Source organism: Alnus glutinosa, chromosome 6 (genome assembly GCF_958979055.1).
Source record: "Alnus glutinosa chromosome 6, dhAlnGlut1.1, whole genome shotgun sequence".
Taxonomy (NCBI): Eukaryota; Viridiplantae; Streptophyta; class Magnoliopsida; order Fagales; family Betulaceae; genus Alnus; species Alnus glutinosa.
In genome coordinates, this window is record NC_084891.1 from 28,363,446 (window position 1) to 28,383,112 (window position 19,667).

A 19,667-nucleotide genomic window follows, 5' to 3' on the forward strand; every position below is an offset into this window, starting at 1 on the left:
AGAGAAAGAAAAGTATAGAAAAATAAATAATAAAAAGGAGCTGGCAATCATAAGAAGTCTCGAATTTCTTGAGAGCTACTCGCTCATTCACACTTCAAAGGTGGATTATCAAATATATAAATTCAGAAGTAGAGGCATAGATATAATTAATGAGGAATGATAGCTTCATTAGAAAGATTCAAAATTTTTAAGCATATATAATGAAATAAGTCATACATCGTGCACATGACAAGGCCATATTCGATCACATGCGGCCGTACGGTGATTTCACCGAGTAATACTACTTCTCTTCACGAATCAAACCCATTTATCATGCCCATGATACATCTAATTTATTTTTATTTTTTTTTAATGACCATGATATACCTAATTGATGTGGCATGTTTAAAGTAATTTTTTATATTAATTATTTAAAAAAATAAAAATATAAGCTACTCAAAACAAGCCATGTCAGCCGATGTGATATGGGTTGTTATAAATGAATGAAAGAGTAAGAGGCCTACTACTTTTTTAACTCATATCTAACTCTCATCTAACTTTTTCAAACCAATAATTAGATTTGTTTTTCTACATATTCAGCGATTGATTTTAAAAAAAATTGCTAGAACTGTAAACATATATACCAATAGTATAAAAGTTAACGGCCCCAGTGTCGACACTCAAATATATGGACAGAGTTTTCCTTCCATTCCTTTATTGCATGCTATTAACATACACGTCTTTAAAATAACATATATTCCATTAAAAACGCACTTGAGAATTTTTTATTTTTTTATTTTTAAAAAAAAAAAACATATAAAACAAACATATTTTAAGAACAGATGTTAATTTATTAGACTGAAAAAAAAAAAAAAAAAAAAAAAAAAAAAAAAAAAAGAAGACAAGACTTTATCCCACCACACATATGGCCTCAACTTCGCTTTAAAATTAATACGCCCAGCTCCTAGCATGAGTGCGTCAAAATCTATTTTCTACATTATAAATGAAGCACCATGACAAGTCAGGCCTACTAAGCTTTGAACAAATAAAAAAGAAATTCCGAGTTTAAAGTACGTACAATCGGATCATCAAGAAATCAAAGTAACAATTCTGTCTTGGTGAAAGGAAGAAAAAAAGTACTCTTCATGGATCGGAAAAGGAAATATTTGTGGGGCTTTATAATGCGGAATCAATTGCAGAAATAAGAAACAAATAGGCTAGGGCTCTTTCCACTATTAAAAATCATCATCATCTTCTTCAGCAATATGCTTGGCAAGTTCTTGTTCCTGTTGCTGTCTCTCTCTCCTCTTTTCAGCACTTCCCTCCTCCTTGTGTGTATTGGGCGGGAACTGCAAGGCCCGAACTGCTTCATTGTGCATGTTAAGACAGAAAGCAATCCGGGAGTTGAAAGCAATTTGAGGCTCATTTGTGGAGTAAATATCTCCAGTTTCCTTTGATACCATCCACCCATTTGCGTGATCCAAGGTGGCATCAACTGCTCCATCGGAAATAGCCTTGGCTAGAAGGCTCTCAGCGTCCGCAACAGGGTTTAGAGATTTCAACCTCAATTTTTCAGCAACATCAGCAAGTGAGATGCGGAAGTAAGAGATGCTGATGTTGCGTAAACCGGTCCTGATGACATTATGCCTCAACCGGACAATCAAATTGTGTGTTCGGTCTGCACTGAAAGTGGCAGCAAACTTCTCAGCAACATTCCTAAACAGCTCAAGGTCACCAATACGAACAGCCTGAAAGTTCCAGCACAAGGTTAAACCCTCCAAAATCATAGATAGAGTACATCAGAACCAAACACTGACTAGACCAACTAAGGTATAGCTGCCAATCTAGAAGGTCAAGCAATGTATATGACGATTTGTAGTATTAATCAAGAACTATAGTCTAGCAAGTAGTAAATCAATCTTAAACTCATGACTCTACATAATGCATTGACATGTTGCAATTAATTACTTCCAGTTTGACATGTTAGGCTCACATTTGTCAGCTCGAAGTATGGCCTCAAAGCCTTCTCCATTCCTTTCTGCATAAAGACTGTCCTTTCAGGTACTTCACCCAGCAGTAGACGGACTAACACAGCCCACTTGTTACATTGAATTCGAAAACCTTGAGCTGCAACTGGGGCTTTCCGAGCAGCCTGCAGGAGAGACTCTTTTGCGTCGGTATACTCCAATTGAATTGTTCGAATCTTCCCAAGGTAGAAGAGATATCGACAAAACTGCAGAGGAAATCTGACATCAGATATTTATATTACAGTTAAGTATTCATGTTCACTTTTGGGCAGACAGTAACAAAACTAGAGCTCTATACCATTGATCAAACATGTAGGACGCATAAGAAGGAAAAAAAAAAAATGCGGAATGAATTTTTATGGTTATTCTGAAGGTTAAAAGACGTAAAGAAAGAGAAGAAACTTCAGAGAAGATAAAAGAGCACTAAAAGAAAAATACAGACGGGGATCAAGAGCGCAGGAGCTCTACTTCACCCAGAGGCTGTGGGTTCCTTGAGGCACTCCCTCATGCTTGTGCCTCCTCCTTTAATGCCAGTACATTCCACCACTTTATTTATGAGAAAGATACTCCACCTCTATGAAACTTTGGGTATAAGAAAAGAAAATTATAGATCTGAATCTTACAATCATAATAGATTTCAAGGGCTAACTTCCCTACTTAAATCATTAAGAGTGTGTTTGGGAAGGAAACTTTTATCAGAATTTTGGACACGAAAAATTTAAACTCCGTCAAAGAAACTTCCTTGTTTTGATATGTCATGCAGTGTTGTTAAAAGCACCAGGCTCACTTAAGTGCAAAGGCCTCATGGGGCCTAGGAGTGAGGTGCAAACCACAAGTGTCACCTGACCTAAGTAAAGTGCGTGTTTTACATGTAAAATCATTTTTGACAAGGAAAATGTGCACTCGAGAGTGATGCAATGGATGGAAAGCTTTTCTTGTTTCCATAATTTGAAGGTGTCTGGCTCTAGAAGATTTTCATTAATGGTTGGGATTTGGATTGCTGGTATTCTATTCATGGAAAAACAAGGTTTGACAGTGGATGACCATGGGGTGCAATGGTAGGGTGTAACTAGTCAGTGATGGTTGATGTTTACAAAACTCCTATGGATTCATCGACTATGTAAGTAGATCCAAACACAGACATTTGTAATAGTTGGGATTTCAAATGATGGGATTCTAAATCTCATAATTTGAGATTTAGCATATAAATTTCAATTGCATCGTCTAAACATAACATACAAGATAAAACCAAAATAAGATCACAGCAAGTTCCATGGATACTGCATAGCTGTAAGTATTTGAGTGATAAATTTTAATGTGGACCAAACAACAAAAACTCTCCCAGTTTAGACCTTCAAATTAAATGAAGCAGTGACCAGGTTAGACATTCAGATAATGTGAAGCAGAATCGTAACCCATATGAATTAATTCCACTACAATTTTATAGAGAACTACACCTGCTGGTTTGAGTGTGCTTCGAATCGTGGTGCCTTAGACCTTAGCTTCTCTGCCTGATCATATAAGTTGTAGTGGAGGTAATTACGAAGTAACAAGTTCAGAAGTGTTTCCTGCATCATGGCATCATATCAATATGAGTTCTACATCCCCAAGACAGAACAACCTTCATTTGAGCTAAAAACGAACCTGACCCAGCTCATCACGACGCAATGTGGAAATGCGATGCAAGGCAAGCAGAGTGCTGAAAATAATATACATCTAGATTACATTTAAAAAAATAAAAAAAATAATAATTAAAAAAAAAAAGTAAAGAAAGGAAAAAAGAAAGAAGAAGAAGAAGAAGAAAAGAAAAGAAGAAGAAGAAGAAGAAGAAGAAAGAAAGAAAGAAAGAAGAAGCTTACAATCTCAGTCAGGTACTAATTCTCTATTTTGTCCTGTACAATATAACATATATATACACACACACATACAAAAATTCCTACATACATTTGGGTTGATGAAGAACTCACCCACGAATTTCAGCAAGATCACCTGTGAGCTCATAGCTATATGAGTAGTAAAAGTACAGTCTAGATGCTATAACATCAACAGTTCTTCTGTTTACGTTTTTAAGCCGAGCAATGCTTGCTGAGGAACAAGCTTTAGCCTGAAAGAGAAATAAAAAGCATGTTCACAACACAACTACCAGAACGGGTTCAGCTCCCTAAAATGAATAAAAAAGAGAAATAAATAAATTTGAACACATCAACCAACCTCATTGTATTTTTTCTGATCAATCAGAAAAAGTAGTACGAGCAAGTAGCAGAAAATCTCAAGTTCTGGCAGTAAATGTTTTACTAGAGCTTGATTAGCAGATGTAACAGTGTCAACTTCCATATTCTCATCTTCCTACAAATTGTTACATCAGATGTTACCAAGAGACCATGAACCTCAACAAAGAAACTAGGTATGGTTAAACGATGTAGATATACAACAATCACTATCAAAGTCTAAATCAATAAAACAGAAGCCTAATAAAGTTCATCATTAAACTGATTAAGATGGAGTTGAAGCAAGAAGAGCAACTGTCCCATTGAACAGAGGTTCTCATCATCCATATACAATACTAACTGTACACGCATTCCAATAATCAAATACATATGTAACGTGTTCCACAACACTTATTGGACTTGCTACATTGATTACTGGCCGCCTATCACACAAAAGCCATTAATTTGTCAAATTCCATACCACCATTTCAACCTCTCTTGAGCATTTCCTGGCCAACCTTGAGAGCACGCTATCTTCGAATGAATATTCATTGTCTTCATATGCTTATTATCTTTGATAGGGGAAGCATGAAGAAAGCGTGCTATGCACATGAAAAAGGTGCTATAAATACATTTCTATAGTCTAGGAGAATAACTCATCATTGCATCATGGACACAAAGTTCTCTTTCAACATCGTTTGGTAATGAAAAAGATAGGATGTTCGTTACCAGAAATAGATAAGCCAGAGTATGATAACCAGAATACATAAATTCCTTAGAGATATAAATGTCTTAGTTGTGACAGCATTTAATGTGTTTCAACTTTCAATATGTGATTCCATATCAAGTGCTAGAGATGCAGTATTTTACTCAACTAGAATGTTCTTGTATAGATCTTGATTGGCTCTCCTTGAAAAAAAAATATTACAAATTTAAGATATTATGCCGTGTATAGCCACCAAATTCCCTATTCATACACTTATCAGTATGCATTCTGAAACGTCTTTATAGATGATTCTAAGACTCCACAATTCATACCTAGAATCTAGAAAGATTCACATTTCTTTTTGCTAAATTAACCACGATATTATAACAAATCTTGGCCTGAAGAATATTAAACATTCAAGAATAGAGCCAAAGAAGAAACCTAGAAGGAAATCTAATTTGAAATTCACCATCAAATGATTCTACTAACAAAAACACAAAATAATTAATTAATCAGAATTTATACCTACGAGAAACATAGATGATAATCAAATTAAATCTCCCCCTATCCACACCCTCCCAACTCTCTGTATCTGTGCACATCTATAAATCATGCTGCTTACTTCCTAGAAATGCCTATCATTTTTGTTTTTTGATTGGTAAGTTACACGCGCTAATAATAACTTGTCTTACCAATCTTTTTTTTTTTTATAAGTAATAAACTGGTCTTATTAAAAGCGTAAGGCGCACCTAAGTACTCTAGAAGTATATAAGAGAAAGCTTTTAGCCAGAAAGCGAAAAATAAACAGCCTAAAAAAAGAAAGAAACCCAACAAACCCCCAAAACCACAAGCCCTCAAACCCAAACCCTCAAGAAACACACCCTACTAGAGGACGCACTTGTATCACCAAATTCAAAATCTCCCTCCAAAGAAAGTCCCATTCAATGGCATCCATAATCGCCAAGGACGAATCCTCGTTCACCCTAGAATCATCACCCTATTCAACAAAAGAAGTGGCCGGAGTCAATGAAGACACAGCCGTCTCTAAAAGCGAGGTATGAGTAGTTGAAGCTTTCCAATCCTTAACACATCCTTCTGAACTACCCTACTCTTCCTTCCGATAAAACTGCATAACTTATACTTTATCAGTCTCACAATTCATCTCCCCTAATCGTGGTCAAACCATCGAACTAAGCCCTCATCCTTATCTCTTTCAAAATAAATTATTGCCATTTCCAGAGATTAATCTTGGACCTTTTGGTAAAGCTTATTGGCAACGCCACAGAGATTAATAGGTAATCATGGAAACAAATGGCACTTCTACTCTCAAAATGAAGCATCTGCAAGAGTGACACCATTAAGATACTTCTACTGTCCAAAAGACTAAATGTTCCTTAACTTTTTAGGGAAAAGTCCACGTACCCCCCTCAAACTACCACCCGATTGTCAATGTTTGCCCAAACTTTAGATTGCATCATTGTCTCCCAAAACTACCAAAAATTTTGTCAATATCCCCCTAAATTCAGCAAATGGGGGTGGCTTGACCACCCCTTTTGTCAAATGAGGGGTGGCCAAACCACCCCCAAGGCCATGGGGGCAGTTTGGCCATCCCCTCTAGCTGGCATAGGGGTGGCCAAAACCACCCCCAAATGGCCAGGGTGGTTCGGCCACCCCCTTCAACCGTAACCGGGGATGACCGAACCATCCTGACCTTTTTCGCACAGGTCACAAAGCTTTAATATGACCTAGCATGATAAATCACAAATTTCTTCTGACCACAACAAAAACATATCTTGGCTATACATTAAAGTCTTACACCCACGCATCTTTAATTCTAAAACCTTCAGGCAGCTGTTGAATCATTAACCAAGCTCCTTGCCCAAGAATATTATCTATTGTTTACAAGCTCCACATAAATTGTTTCATTGTGAACAGCGAATCAACTAGGCTAGTCCCCCATAGGTGGAGTCAGAAGCCTATGATTTAGTCACAATCAGCGAACAGGAAAGGATCATTCTCATAGGAAGTTATACAAAAAACTGATATATCAGTTCGATGATATCAATGGACAACCCGAAATCTCTCATGTTTGTCCCTATTTAACATTTCCGTAGATTGGTTACCGAATCAAATAGACCAAACCCATCTATCGTTGTGATACTCGTAAGAAGAAATTATAAGAAGACTTGAAAATAGAACAAGAATTTATATGCAAAAAAAAAAACCTATAGGAGCCAAAACAGTCAAAAAGTTCACCAATGTACCTTTGGAAGATACACAGACAACTGGGCATACGTTTCGGAACCAGGAACAAGCGCGAATTCGAGAAAAGCCGAGAGAACCGGCGCTGTCAATTTGCGCCTCAGCGACTTTGTAAGGCGAAGAGCCCGAGCGACTCGGCGAACCTCCTTTGTGTACGAGCCGGTCTCAATTAGCGACGCTATCTCCTTCAAATCTGTAAACCCCAAAGACCCACAAAAAAACTATGATTGAAAAGCAAAAGAGAAGCCCAATAATTTGAAGAAGAAGCAGAGGATCGAAAAAAATCCAACTTACGCTGCAAAGTAGGTAGGACGGCTGAGGAAACAATATGGGAAGGAGTTGGTGGGTGGTCTTTCATCTCCACATCTTGAGTCATCTTGAAGAGAATCTATCAAAACCGTAAATGCAACTACTCACAAATCTGGAGAAAGGCCGTCTGAGGGAAGGAGGAGCTCTGGGGCTTGGACTTTGGCTGGGGATACTTTCTTTGCTTCTTTGATGTGCTTTCAGTGGTATATCAATCTTTTCGTCCTCTTCAAGTTTAGAGGTTAAAAGCAGGAAAAGCAAAAACTAACGATAGTGATAATAATAACGACAAAATGACTAACGTGCACTGGCCGCCGCCGCTTTCTTTTCTTCGTTTTGGTATAGTTTTGGCGTGGATTTGGAATTGCCATTTTGGTAATTTACTTTCTAAATTGGGTTGCATTGAGAGACTATTATAGTCCTCAAAATAAATTTTAGATTGTTTTGCTACCTATTCGGATAAAAATTATGTTGGACCAGTAATTTAAGCAGCAAAAAATTATTATTATTATTATTATTATTTAAAATATAAGCAGCAAATTATTAGAGATCTCATTCGTGTGTTTGCTTTTTTTTTTCTTCTTTTTTTTTTCTTCTCTCTTTTCTGATAAGGAAAGGGAGAAGGAAAGAAAAAAGAAAAGTCATTGCATTTTGCAAATATAAAAAATGAAAATGTACTATAGCTTTTTCTCACTCTAGTTCATATGAATAATTCTAATCTTAACACTTATTAATTACATTTATTTTACATTAATTGATGTGACATGTTTTAAGTGGATTCTTATGTCAGTCACTTAAAAGTAGTATTAATTAATTATTTAGTAGGTGACAAGTAAGTACTACGTGAATTATTACGTCAGTTTATATAAATATAGTAAAAACTATGCTACTAATAACAACACGCTATAAAGAAAGGAATTAAAATTAACAGCTAAAATAAATTAATATGAGAAGGCTTTTGTGTATTAGATGCAAGAGTTGAGATCTCTCAAAAAAAAAAAAAAAACGAGGGAGTACAATAGATTTCGAAATAGGAAGATATGAAGTATTGAAAGATATGGATAATTGGATATGGTATCATTTTAACGAATTACATGACTGTTATAGCTTATCGAGATTTTCTTGGTTATACAACACTGATGATGTAAAGGAAAATAAACTTCAAATTCTTTTCAATTTATTCTTCTTTGTAAGTGAAAATTGTCACCAATGTGTACATAAATTAAAAGGAGATAATTTCAGGTACAAAGTAAAGAATATATTTCAAAAAATAAAAAGTGTTCAAATACTTGAGATTAGTGGTAAGCACAAGTGCTACACGTGTGAAAGATTTAAAATTTTAATTCCTTATTGACTCGTATAAGTAAGTATCTAACAAAAACATAAGATTTAAATATAAAAGGATAAAATGGAAAACTTAATAGATCCTATTAGATTTAATAGTAGAATCATTGTGCTAGACGACGGCTAGTACATGTTTTAATGTTTATTTATTTTTTATTTGAAAAAGTGTTATAATGTGATATAAAGGAGACAAAATTTATTTGAATTTGAATTTGTTTGTTAATATTTTTAAAGAAAAAACTTTATCAAACAAAGCCAATTAAGGAATCGTCGTTCCTCTCAACTCATTGTTCACCATGCGGCTTCACTCTGACCTTGAAGGATAAAACAAGATTGTAATTGCACGAGGTTCGCAAATTCAATCCATCAAAAATGCCAAACCAATAATACACAAATTCATCCAAGTCGCGGTAAGAATGGGCTAAAAAATAAGAATTAAGAAACAATACCCTCGCCCCATCTATAAAAACACAGCGTAGAAAACAAGTGGAAATTTGATATTAGGCGTGTAATACAACGAATTAATATGGGTGGGGGACGGGGGAAAGGAAAAGTTGCAATATTATTATGTTGAATTTATTTGCAAGCTTAGTGATCTTTGTCAACTTGCATCATCACTACTCAAGCATTTTAGACAAATTTGATTCCCCTTAATTCCCTTACTCCACCATCCAACTTTTTCTACCCCCTCCGTTCTCAGAAAAATCTTTTCATGGTCAAAATTTCCTTTTGTTACATTTGACAATATTGTATCAATAATTAAAATTTATAAATAATGTGGACATATTTACCATTTAACAACATATACATCATTAAATCTGTAAAAATTAATTTTTAACAATGAAATGGCTCATGCAGGGCCTTTCCATTTGCACCAGCAGACAGATCAACATGATTAAGACCTTTTTATTGGCAAGTGACTTAAGACCAGTTAAATTGGAGGTAAAAGCATTACTTATCCTAGAATCTCCTACTGCACCCTCCAGAGCATACAAAACAGATGGCATGTAATCCTCGTTTGTAAGCTATAAATAATATTAAGCACCATGATATACTATCAAAGAGACGACATGGATTTGATACCAAAAACTCTCCAAACAAAAATAAAAGAATGCACTACTCAGTCAAAATGGAAAAATTACAACCTTTCAAGCATCTCACCTAAGTCTACAATAAAAAGGGTTTGCCTCATATGGCAGCAAGCCCAAACTATCAGTCTACAGCACTAACATATAAATATGTCCTACAATTAATACTAGTCCGAGACCCAAAAAAAGGAACTAACAAAGGATAATTAAACACACATTGGAAAAGGCATCCATCACTTGAAACATTTCCATTGTGCTCATGGAAGCCCACTCAATGCCTTATGCTGCTGCCTGGATCGGCCCATTAGATCTAAAGCCACGGCCCCTTCCACGATTTCCCCTCCCACGGCCACGACCTACACAGCAATTCAATCACATTAAACAAAGTGAACCAGGTCGCTACATGGATAGATAGACATAATTAAAGAGTTGTTTCATTTTCCGTTCTATCAAATCGTCTGGGCACATGGTCCATTGGATGTAGTCCAAATTCTCATCGGTTGTCAATGATATGATAATCCCATTAAACAAAGTCAACCAGATGTGACTCACACCTCCTCTAATAAAAGAGTTTACACAAAAGCCTCAGCCTTCAAAAATCAAGTTACTTTTAATGTTCAATAACAAATTAAAAGGAATTCTACAGTTAGTTATACTATCACGGCCTATACACCATCTGAACAGATTCTAAGCATCCAAACAATTTTATACTAAAGGTTTGACCAGTGGCTGAATTACAAAAAGAAAGGGAGGGGAGAATGGAGATACAATTTATATACCCTTCTTCAACTTAACAGCCTTTGGAGGCTCTTGGGTATCAGTTTAAAGTTTGAAGCATGAAGTATTGAAGGTCATTTTTCCAAAGTTATGTACCAGAAACCTTCCTCTTAAAACCATCAATTATCTATCAGCTTATGTGGCAACTAATCCATCCTCAAACACATTTTTGAAATGTTTATGGGTTATAAGTTTCTCACAAGTCATAGTTGGATTCAGCGTAATTAATAGTGTTCAGGTCCGTGGTGGTACCAATAAATAACCAATGGCAACAAGAGGAAACTGACTAAACCCACTCCCTATGTTTTTAAAAAGGGCACTGAGAGAATAAACCTACAGCCACCTGTCTCAAGTTATACCCAGATTATAAACAAAAAAGTAAAGTAAATACCGCGGCCTTGAACAGGTGGTTCACGATTGTATCCTCCATCTTGTTGTGTATCAACCTGAGGTCCATTGTACCATCCCCTTCCACGGCCCCCATCTTGTTGTGTATCAACTTGAGGTCCATTGTACCATCCTCTTCCACGGCCTCCTCCATCTTGTTGTGTATCACCTTGAGGTCCATTGTACCATCCTCTTCCACGGCCTCCTCCATCTTGTTGTGTATCACCTTGAGGTCCATTGTACCATCCTCTTCCACGGCCTCCATCTTGTTGTGTATCACCTTGAGGTCCATTGTACCATCCTCTTCCACGGCCACGGAAACTACGTCCTCTCCCACGACCCCTACCCCTAGCATTGCCCCGACTGCGGTCCCAACCTCCATCCTCATAATCAGGCCCCATGAAACCATTACCTGTAATAAAATGTAGAATTCATATCAGGAAAATTATCATTGTGCAAAGAAATCTCAAATGAGACACACCTCTAGCCCTTCCTCTTCCTCTGCCACCGCGGCCCCAGCCTCGACCTCTAGGTGAACCCTCTGCAACATAAAAACCAATTTAAAAATTCGAGTCCAATAATTTTATAAAATAAAAGGATAATCATGATGTGGAACTACCTCCTTCATAATCAAATTCTGTGGACGCCTTCACCTGCTCTGCAGGTATTGGAGGCTGGTACCTAACATCACCAGCAATTCATAAGTGAAGATACATTTCAGAAATTCATAAAAGACAATTCACTTTTTAAAAGTTTCCTATGAAGTATCAAAGGTCAACTTCCTTCTATAACAAGATTACTTTCCAGCTTATCTCATTAATCCCAAAAATGTATACCAAAGAAGTGCAGAAAACTAGTACTCCAATAGGCAGTCAAACCACTCCAACTAATGACAACAAAGAACTAATATCCTGATTCCTAAAGATAAAATTCACCAATATCAATATACTATTCCTCTTTCATTGACGTAAGAAGGTAACTAACAATTGTATATATACTTTCAACCTTATGGAGTTTAAGCTATATATCATCAATCATACAGTACACTATAAGTTACAACTAAATTACATTGATCAAACAAATTTCAAAAACTAGCCAATGAGTGGCAGATCCTCCCATGGTCCCACCCCCCAGCCTAAGAAGTGAAGGATGTAGTCATGGGTTTAAGACACACTAAGTGTGTTTATAACTTACCAATCAAAGAATATAACAAAATAAAACTAGCCTACAGAGTTTTAAAAAAATAAAAATAAAAACTAATCTAATTTCAAGACCAGTTAAAGTTAACTGTGAAGAAAACTGATGCAATCTGAAACCTCAGGGAAGTCAACTGCATGGTTACTAATCTAGCCATTTGCAACCTCAATGGTGCATATTTTTACTTATAACTAAACCTAGAATTTAGTTTTAAAACATGGTCTAATGATCCAGATAGTTCTTCTTCCTCTTTGAATAAAGTATTATCTAGATAGTTTCTTCCTTCTTGCCTGTAATATTTCTTGGAACGCGTATAATTTCTAGAAGTACATCCATATAACTTCATAGAGAGATATATCACACAACAAAGTGACACGTGTTACTTTGCATCAGATAGCGTAAGTAAAAACTCACCCAACAGAGGATGTATTCAATTCCTTCTTTGAGAGGGTTATTGTTATCATTGACACATGCCTTGTGGTTTCCAATCTGTGATCAACAAAATTTGGAGAATAAAGTCGTTATTGTCACACTTATAATCATTAATTACCCATGAATATGAATTTTCTGCCCATCATTAATTTTCAATTCAACAGTTCTTTCTTAAGATAAGGTTCAAACTCCTCTTACGGAAGGAGGCCTTCCTCCAGGGGCTCCCATGTGTCAGTAATGTCTGTGGATCCAATTGAAGTATTCTGATGAAGACCAACAATTCTTCTCTGCATAAAAATAAAAAGAACCAATTGAAGCATATTTTCATCCCAATAAAAAAAAATTATGCCCAAGTCTCAGTGCACTGATACACAATGGGTGAATGTAACCTTGATTAACTCCACGATCGTCACAGTCTTGTTGATAGCTCTTCCCATCGCCTTAAATACAATTTCATTTGAACCTTTTTCCTCCTATAAATTTTGTAAAGAACGAGAATATAAGATGTCAAAAAAAAAATCAGAGAAGAAAATAAAAACATTTATACTATCAACATAAATTCATCAAGATAAATGCCTAAACCAAAGTAAGCCCTAACACTGTGACCCCACCAAGCACTTGAAATGCTTGCACAACCACTAAGCAGGCCTTGTATAAACACACATACAAATCCATCATAACATCACATATTCCAATCACAAATCCACCATAAAATCACATTCTCCAACCTCCAAATGTTATTAGCAAGTTAAAAAAAAAAAAAAGATTTGACTCGAAGATTTCAGGCAATTTTCGACAATCAGTGCACTTCTTTAAAGCCTCTAAACATTTTCTTCACGTGTCATAGAAATTCATGACCCGTTCTCTATCACAAACACATCATTGAAACCCGAACCAAATAATTCCCAAGCTTTCCATACTCAAACAAGTAACAGATTCAAACAATAAAGATTGAAAAATAGCCCTAAAGACCGTAAAAAATCACAATCTACACAACTCTCATAAGAGCATCACACTAATCATAGGGTTTTTGCAGAAAACGAACAAAACAATTAACAAAAAATTGAACAACACAACCATGCAAAGAGAAAATAAAACAGAGGGAGAGAAATACTTGAAGCAGGCTCATGGCATAGGTGATATAGTTGCGCATCCTTCCCTGGCTCGTAATCCGAATCTCATTCGCATCAATCGGCGTGTCCGCTCTCGGCTTCTCCACTCTCTGGTACCGATCCATCTTCTCCGCCAAAACAATTTTCATAACCGAAAAACAAAAACAAAAACCACAAAAGCACATCAGAGCCATGCATCAGAGAAGACAACAACTATCAGAATGAAAACAATAGAGGCCAGAGAATATCACAGAAAGCGAGAGAAAATCGATTTCGGAGACAAAAGAAATGAAAGCAAGCTAGGGTTTTCGATAGGGGGAATCTAGGGTTTGCTTCGATATGGGTCTTACCGTGGTTCGTACGGATAAGTTTGCTCCACAGAGAAAGAGCCCTCTTCTACGGCTTCGTTTCTTCTTTTACGCCCTAATTTGCACCCTGAGACATTCGCTCTTTATATACTGTCTTCCAAAACTGCCCTAAACCAAATCCCTATCCCGGCTTTTTTTCTTTTTTCTTTTTATTTGGTGCAAGGCCAATTTTCTTTTTTGATCTTTTCGTTAAGGTTTTGTTTATCTTATTTTTCTTTGTCATTGGACCGGAAGCCCTGAACACGTTACTTCAATCAAGCGGTTATTTGCTTCAAATGGGCCTGGTCCTGGGCCCTGGCCCAAGTACTGCTTGGACACTAGAGAGTAGAGACAATGCTAAAGTTCAACCCAGGGCTACTATGATATGAGACCAAAATAAAAAAAAGAAGTCAAATTTAGTATTAAAAGTTTTCGACCGATTTCATTTAATTTTTAGGTTTTCAATTTTAGCAACTAGGCCTTTAAGTTTTACCTCAATTTTAAGAAGAGCCCAATTTAAAAATAGATCATATGATTTTCATGTTTATCAAAAACGGTTCTTTGAGTTTTAGAAAGTGATAAAATTGGTCTTTTATGAGTTTATAATATTGGCGTATTCTTTCACCTTCTCGTCATTAAATATGAAAGAGTGTTAGCTACATTTATCAAAAAACCATGTAAGACCTATAAAACCTTGTCATGGGTACATCTTTGTCTTATTAACAACATATCCCTAAAAAAAATAAAAGAAAGAAATGTGACAATGAAAAGAATTCATTCGCGAGTGGCGATGGGAATCTTCAGCGACCCACTCCCATCCTTCAAAATCTACAGTTTGTGCATGCCATGTTAGACATAAGCCATGTGTTATCAATTTAATAGCCTGACATAACAACTCTGTTAATTAATTGGCATGTAGGTTAATGAAATGACCGATTGGAAAAGGAAAAAATTACAATTCAACCTCCCAAACTATCAGTCATTTTACGGATATTATTTTTATTATTTTTTAATTAAAAAATAACACGTGGCTGGAATATTATTGGCATTTTTCATCAAATTGGGCATTTTTTTTTTTAACTTTTTAGTAGTTTGAGGGGCCAGAGTCCAAGCGTTGGTAATTCGATAGACTATCCATAAAACTGCCGGTAGTCTGGAGGGTTAAATTGTAATTTTTCCATTCCAAATTGAAGTAAAACCTAAAAACCTAGTTGTTAAAATTGAAAACCTATATAGACTAAATCGAAATCGCACAAAATCATAGAGACTAAATTTGATTTTTCCCAAAATAGAAACACATCTAACAGAAAGAAAGGTTAATCCCCACATTCCTTTGACCTCTCGCCATGGAAGATAAAGATTAGGATGCAGGGCTCTTTAAGGTATTGGCATGGTTTGAGGATTCCATTATTATACTTGTGATACAATCTTACGACCTTGTTAATCTATTTAATAGGATTGGAAGTGAAATGGAAAAAAATCATTTCATGATCAGGATTTAGTGTTGTATATTTAATGGTGTACATGATGTCATGTGATAAATGTATTAACACATCATTTAAAATATTTAACTGATATAGCCTTATTTACTGTGACAAATACAATAACATTAAATCATGATTATAAAATGGCTTATCTTGAAATTGAAATGGAGAGAAGCATCACTCCCATTGAATGAAGTCGTAATTGACATCAAATACCAAAGCACTTATTGCACGAATATTTCCATGGAAGCTACTAGAATAGAGAGACAGAGATGAGTGCTATGGCCTACTGGCAAGGTGCTGACTCTTGATTCTATCCGCACACTAGAGCAAAGCGACAACTGCCAAAGTCAAATCCTTCATAAGAAGAAATGCAGAGTCTCCTGGCCCTTGATGCCGTGGGCGCCAATTAATGGGTCAATGATCTTTTTCCACCCATTGAAGTCTATAGTGGAGCCACCATCAGGCAACAAAAATCCATTAACAAAGAAAAAAGGTGTCCCATACACCCCCCTGGAAGCACCATACTGCATGACAAAAGACATTCCACGTGAATATGATTGGATAATTTGGATTAGAGGTTATATTTCATGAAAATGCGAAACTGGTCACAGCTTGTACACAGCAGCATTCAACCATTTCTGTATTATTGCAGAAATGTAAGATATTACACTGATTTAAACATGAAAAAGCCATGGTCTTACCTTGAAAGAAACCCTTGTTTTGAGATCAGTTTTTGTGTCATTGAAGCCGGATTTGATAGTACAATAATAGGAGCTCCCAACTACTTCTGTTGCAAACTTCACGATCTTGTCGACGATAAAAGCCCTAGATAAGTTCCGAGTTTGGGCATTGTAAAATTGCTCCTGTTTCATGGTAGCCAAAAACAGGTTTAGTCTGCATAAAATGACTAACAAACAAGACAAAATTGAATATGTCTAATTATCAACAGCAGACAAATTGTTATTCACAAAACTAGTAAGAGACACAACAAATCACAATACGTAACATCCAGTGTTTCAAAATAAATCAGACCAGGAAAAACTGACTTCCACACTTTTCTTTCATGTGGAACATCAACCTGATTTCCAAATAGAAAGAGTATATTGGCCCACGCAAGAGGTGTCTTGCCATCAATCCAACAAACAGGGTTGAGATAGATTTATGCCAACCAACCTCAGGGCCATCACAAGGATCTAAAGCAGAAGGAAAAGCTTAAGAGACAAAAGAGGAACATAGATTCATAGAATCTAATTGCTCCAGGGAAAATTGACTGCTGACGGAGTTGCACAGTGGAGAGGGGAAAGATATCAAAGCACCAACCTAGAAGGTATGTAGGAATGAGAAAGTGCAATACCAACACATTTTTTAGCAGTTTCCCACTAATTGCTAGAATTCACGGCCAGTGATAGGTTTTGCTTAAAATAGTAACCAAAAGAGCTTGAACATTAGTTATAGATAATGTCATAGTGAAATCTACTGTAAAATTTACATGTGAGAATGAAAAAACATACAAATACTTGAGGGAGAGAGCAGGAATGGTGGATTGCAATCGTGCAAGTCAATGTCTATATGCTATATCACATTATGGTAAATTTAAATGCACTTTTGGAACCAGAGAAGGATATGCTATAGATGCTGGAAATCCTAACCTGATACTTGAAGAAGTGCTCCAGCAAGGGGAAAGTAGCAGAAGCATTCAACAAATTTACTATATGCAAAGCACGAGATGCAACAAATGCATTGTCATGGTAACTGCAGTTTCCAGAAAAGAAAAGACAAAAAAAAAAAAAAAAAAAAAGATCAATGATCACTTCAATAAGCAAAAAAGCTAATCGTATTTGTGAAAGGACAGCTATGATCATAATTATCAAGATTAAAGAAGTTATTTACATCTATAATCAGACAAAGCCTTTTCTTGGTTGCATATGCAAAGAGCAACACACAATACGTAATAAGAGAAACATGGACCTCAGAGTTATTTTTATTACACGAATGATCCCAAACATTGCCAATATATAATGTGCAGAGGATTTGATCCTTATCTTTATCTAGTTATGCTTCAGAAAAACCTAGATTTTTATAAAAGGATCCAAAGTTTTTGTCGATCCATAAGCATGAGATAAACAACTTGAATGACTAAGCTGCTCTCCAGATATTCAATATTTCCACAATTAGGCAAGCTTTATTATTATTATTATTAATTTATACTATATTTCCTTTGGTTCTCCAACTGCACCCCCAACTGAGACCCAGATCTTCTCATTTACCTGAATCAATCTCTCAATACTCAACTTACTTGAGAATAAAGTTGGTACAAGAGAAATGCAAAGAAAAAGGAGGATTAAACGTATTATGTTCAAATCTTACCAAATAAGAAATAAAAAGAAGTTAGTGAGAACAACTCAAAGTTGAGCCCGCTCGTTTATCCATTTCAACAAATGATCCAATCATTTGTTTATGCTATTTACAGATTTGGGAAGCTTAAGTTGTTTGTGTAATGTTGAGGAACAAGCGGCGAACCTATAATTTCTAATTTCAAACCAGGGAAACTATAGTTGATAAAAAAAGAAAAAGATTTCCAGAGTGAAACTTGGGTTTAAGTTTAAGTGGCAGTAACAACTATGCAAATCATGCTGGTGCGACACTGGACCAACTATCAATCATCAAATATCTGTTTGAAATATACCTCAATACTGAGAGAAAATAAAATAATAATATTGGCTATGCTGACCAATTTGCACCATGATGCAACAGGAATCCACAACCACTATTCCCTAACTTTTAGATAACCAAGTGGAGAAGAACTATTCTTCCCAGTTGGCAGATGCTCCAACTTTATCAGCCACTTTTCTTTTTCCTTTTTGTGACTGTAATCTACTAGAAATCAACAAGGTAATCCAACCACTATCCATAAAAGAGAAAAGGTTTTCCTTTATTTCTGCAGAAAATTGGCTCACATCAGAACTTTATGGAAAACGGTTTTCTTAGGCAATAGCAGGAACTCTCTGCCTTTACTTCTGAACCTGAAGTAAATCCAATTGAATTCAGGGTGCCTGCCCATTATGATGCACATTGAATGCACATGCAAATTCCAGAAAAATAAAATAAAATTAAGGTTGTGTTAGATCATACAGAATTCCATTACGGCTCCCCAAATCACAGATTTTCATTCCCCTTCTGCTTTCTACTAAAATTTTCAATATATTACAATTCTACAAACCCTAATATATATTCCTTAACTTGTAATTTGTCTTAAGACAAACATGATTTCACGAATGAAGAAAAAAATAATAATAAATAACAACTTGGAAAAGTTAGTAAATATGAAGAAAAAAAAAATCAATACCATAATAAATAAAATATTAATTATATAGAGCCAAATAAAAAGCCTCCATAAATGATTGTCGCTCAACTACTACTAGTCTCAATTGAGCTAATTTTACTCTTCACAGACCAATCATAATATTACAAACATAATCAACTTATTTCGTTTTTCAATTTCCAAAGTCTTCTCAGCAACCAAACAAATCATCTAAGAACGAATTATGAGAGGAAAAAAAAAAAGGAATTACTGACGGTAACGGAAAGAGGTGAACGACGAGCCAAGCGCGAGAGCCGTAGTAGCTAAGGACTTGTTTGAGAGGTGGCCACGAGTCCCTACTGTCTGGGCAAACCGGGTCGTAGAAGGCTTCGATAATGATCGTGTCCGAGTTAACTCGGATATTTTCGTAGACGAACCCGTCGATCTTCGCAGGTGGCAAGGTCTGGGCTTGAACATTGACAGCAAAGACAAAGAGTGTGACGAACAAGAACAAACCCGACGGTAACATCGTGGTCTTGTGCTTCGGTCTCTCCATTCTCGTTCTGATGATTTGGATATAGAGTGGCCGGTAAAAAATGACCGCCCTTTAACAGTTCATCTATTTATAATTACAGAATTATTTTAAAAATAAGTAAATGATTTTTGGAGGACGAAAAACCGTCTCCAACAGGTCCTTTTTCATAAAAA

At 35.9% G+C, this 19,667-nt stretch overlaps 3 protein-coding genes across 3 annotated transcripts; all 3 read right to left on the minus strand.

Moving 5' to 3' along the window:
* Positions 1 to 993: 993 nt before the first annotated feature.
* On the minus strand, positions 994 to 7,730 carry LOC133871215 (probable 26S proteasome non-ATPase regulatory subunit 3). The gene is made up of 8 exons (XM_062308614.1): positions 7,476 to 7,730; positions 7,184 to 7,374; positions 4,218 to 4,352; positions 3,974 to 4,110; positions 3,651 to 3,705; positions 3,464 to 3,574; positions 1,973 to 2,212; positions 994 to 1,727 (listed from the first exon to the last, which is right to left on the minus strand). Exons 1-8 carry the CDS (start codon positions 7,555 to 7,557, stop codon positions 1,215 to 1,217), a joined length of 1,464 nt encoding a protein of 487 aa, XP_062164598.1. The 5' UTR covers positions 7,558 to 7,730; the 3' UTR covers positions 994 to 1,214.
* Positions 7,731 to 9,883: 2,153 nt separating this feature from the next.
* LOC133870951 (glycine-rich cell wall structural protein 2) lies at positions 9,884 to 14,335 on the minus strand. Its single transcript, XM_062308251.1, has 9 exons — positions 14,175 to 14,335; positions 13,827 to 13,949; positions 13,102 to 13,185; positions 12,911 to 12,999; positions 12,695 to 12,769; positions 11,703 to 11,764; positions 11,565 to 11,624; positions 11,088 to 11,495; positions 9,884 to 10,275 (listed from the first exon to the last, which is right to left on the minus strand). The coding sequence occupies exons 2-9, from the start codon at positions 13,947 to 13,949 to the stop codon at positions 10,199 to 10,201; spliced, it is 978 nt and encodes a 325-aa protein (XP_062164235.1). The 5' UTR covers positions 14,175 to 14,335; the 3' UTR covers positions 9,884 to 10,198.
* A 1,393-nt stretch (positions 14,336 to 15,728) lies between these two features.
* Positions 15,729 to 19,569, minus strand: LOC133870865 (uncharacterized). Its single transcript, XM_062308110.1, has 4 exons — positions 19,235 to 19,569; positions 17,308 to 17,410; positions 16,360 to 16,521; positions 15,729 to 16,182 (listed from the first exon to the last, which is right to left on the minus strand). The coding sequence occupies exons 1-4, from the start codon at positions 19,513 to 19,515 to the stop codon at positions 16,015 to 16,017; spliced, it is 714 nt and encodes a 237-aa protein (XP_062164094.1). The 5' UTR covers positions 19,516 to 19,569; the 3' UTR covers positions 15,729 to 16,014.
* Between the last annotated feature and the right edge of the window lie 98 nt (positions 19,570 to 19,667).

Coding starts and splice junctions, on each gene's coding strand:
- LOC133871215 (XM_062308614.1), bottom strand. CDS start 7,557: ATGACTCAAGATGTGGAGATGAAAGACCACCCACCAACTCCTTCCCAT. Junction 3,706..3,973: donor GATCTTGCTGAAATTCGTGG/GTGAGTTCTTCA, acceptor TATTATTTTCAG/CACTCTGCTTGCCTTGCATC. Junction 1,728..1,972: donor CATACTTCGAGCTGACAAAT/GTGAGCCTAACA, acceptor TGGAACTTTCAG/GCTGTTCGTATTGGTGACCT.
- LOC133870951 (XM_062308251.1), bottom strand. CDS start 13,949: ATGGATCGGTACCAGAGAGTGGAGAAGCCGAGAGCGGACACGCCGATT. Junction 11,765..12,694: donor TTGAATACATCCTCTGTTGG/GTGAGTTTTTAC, acceptor TGGTGATGTTAG/GTACCAGCCTCCAATACCTG. Junction 11,625..11,702: donor AGAATTTGATTATGAAGGAG/GTAGTTCCACAT, acceptor TTTATGTTGCAG/AGGGTTCACCTAGAGGTCGA.
- LOC133870865 (XM_062308110.1), bottom strand. CDS start 19,515: ATGGAGAGACCGAAGCACAAGACCACGATGTTACCGTCGGGTTTGTTC. Junction 16,522..17,307: donor AGCACTTCTTCAAGTATCAG/GTTAGGATTTCC, acceptor ACCATGAAACAG/GAGCAATTTTACAATGCCCA. Junction 16,183..16,359: donor AAACAAGGGTTTCTTTCAAG/GTAAGACCATGG, acceptor TTTGTCATGCAG/TATGGTGCTTCCAGGGGGGT.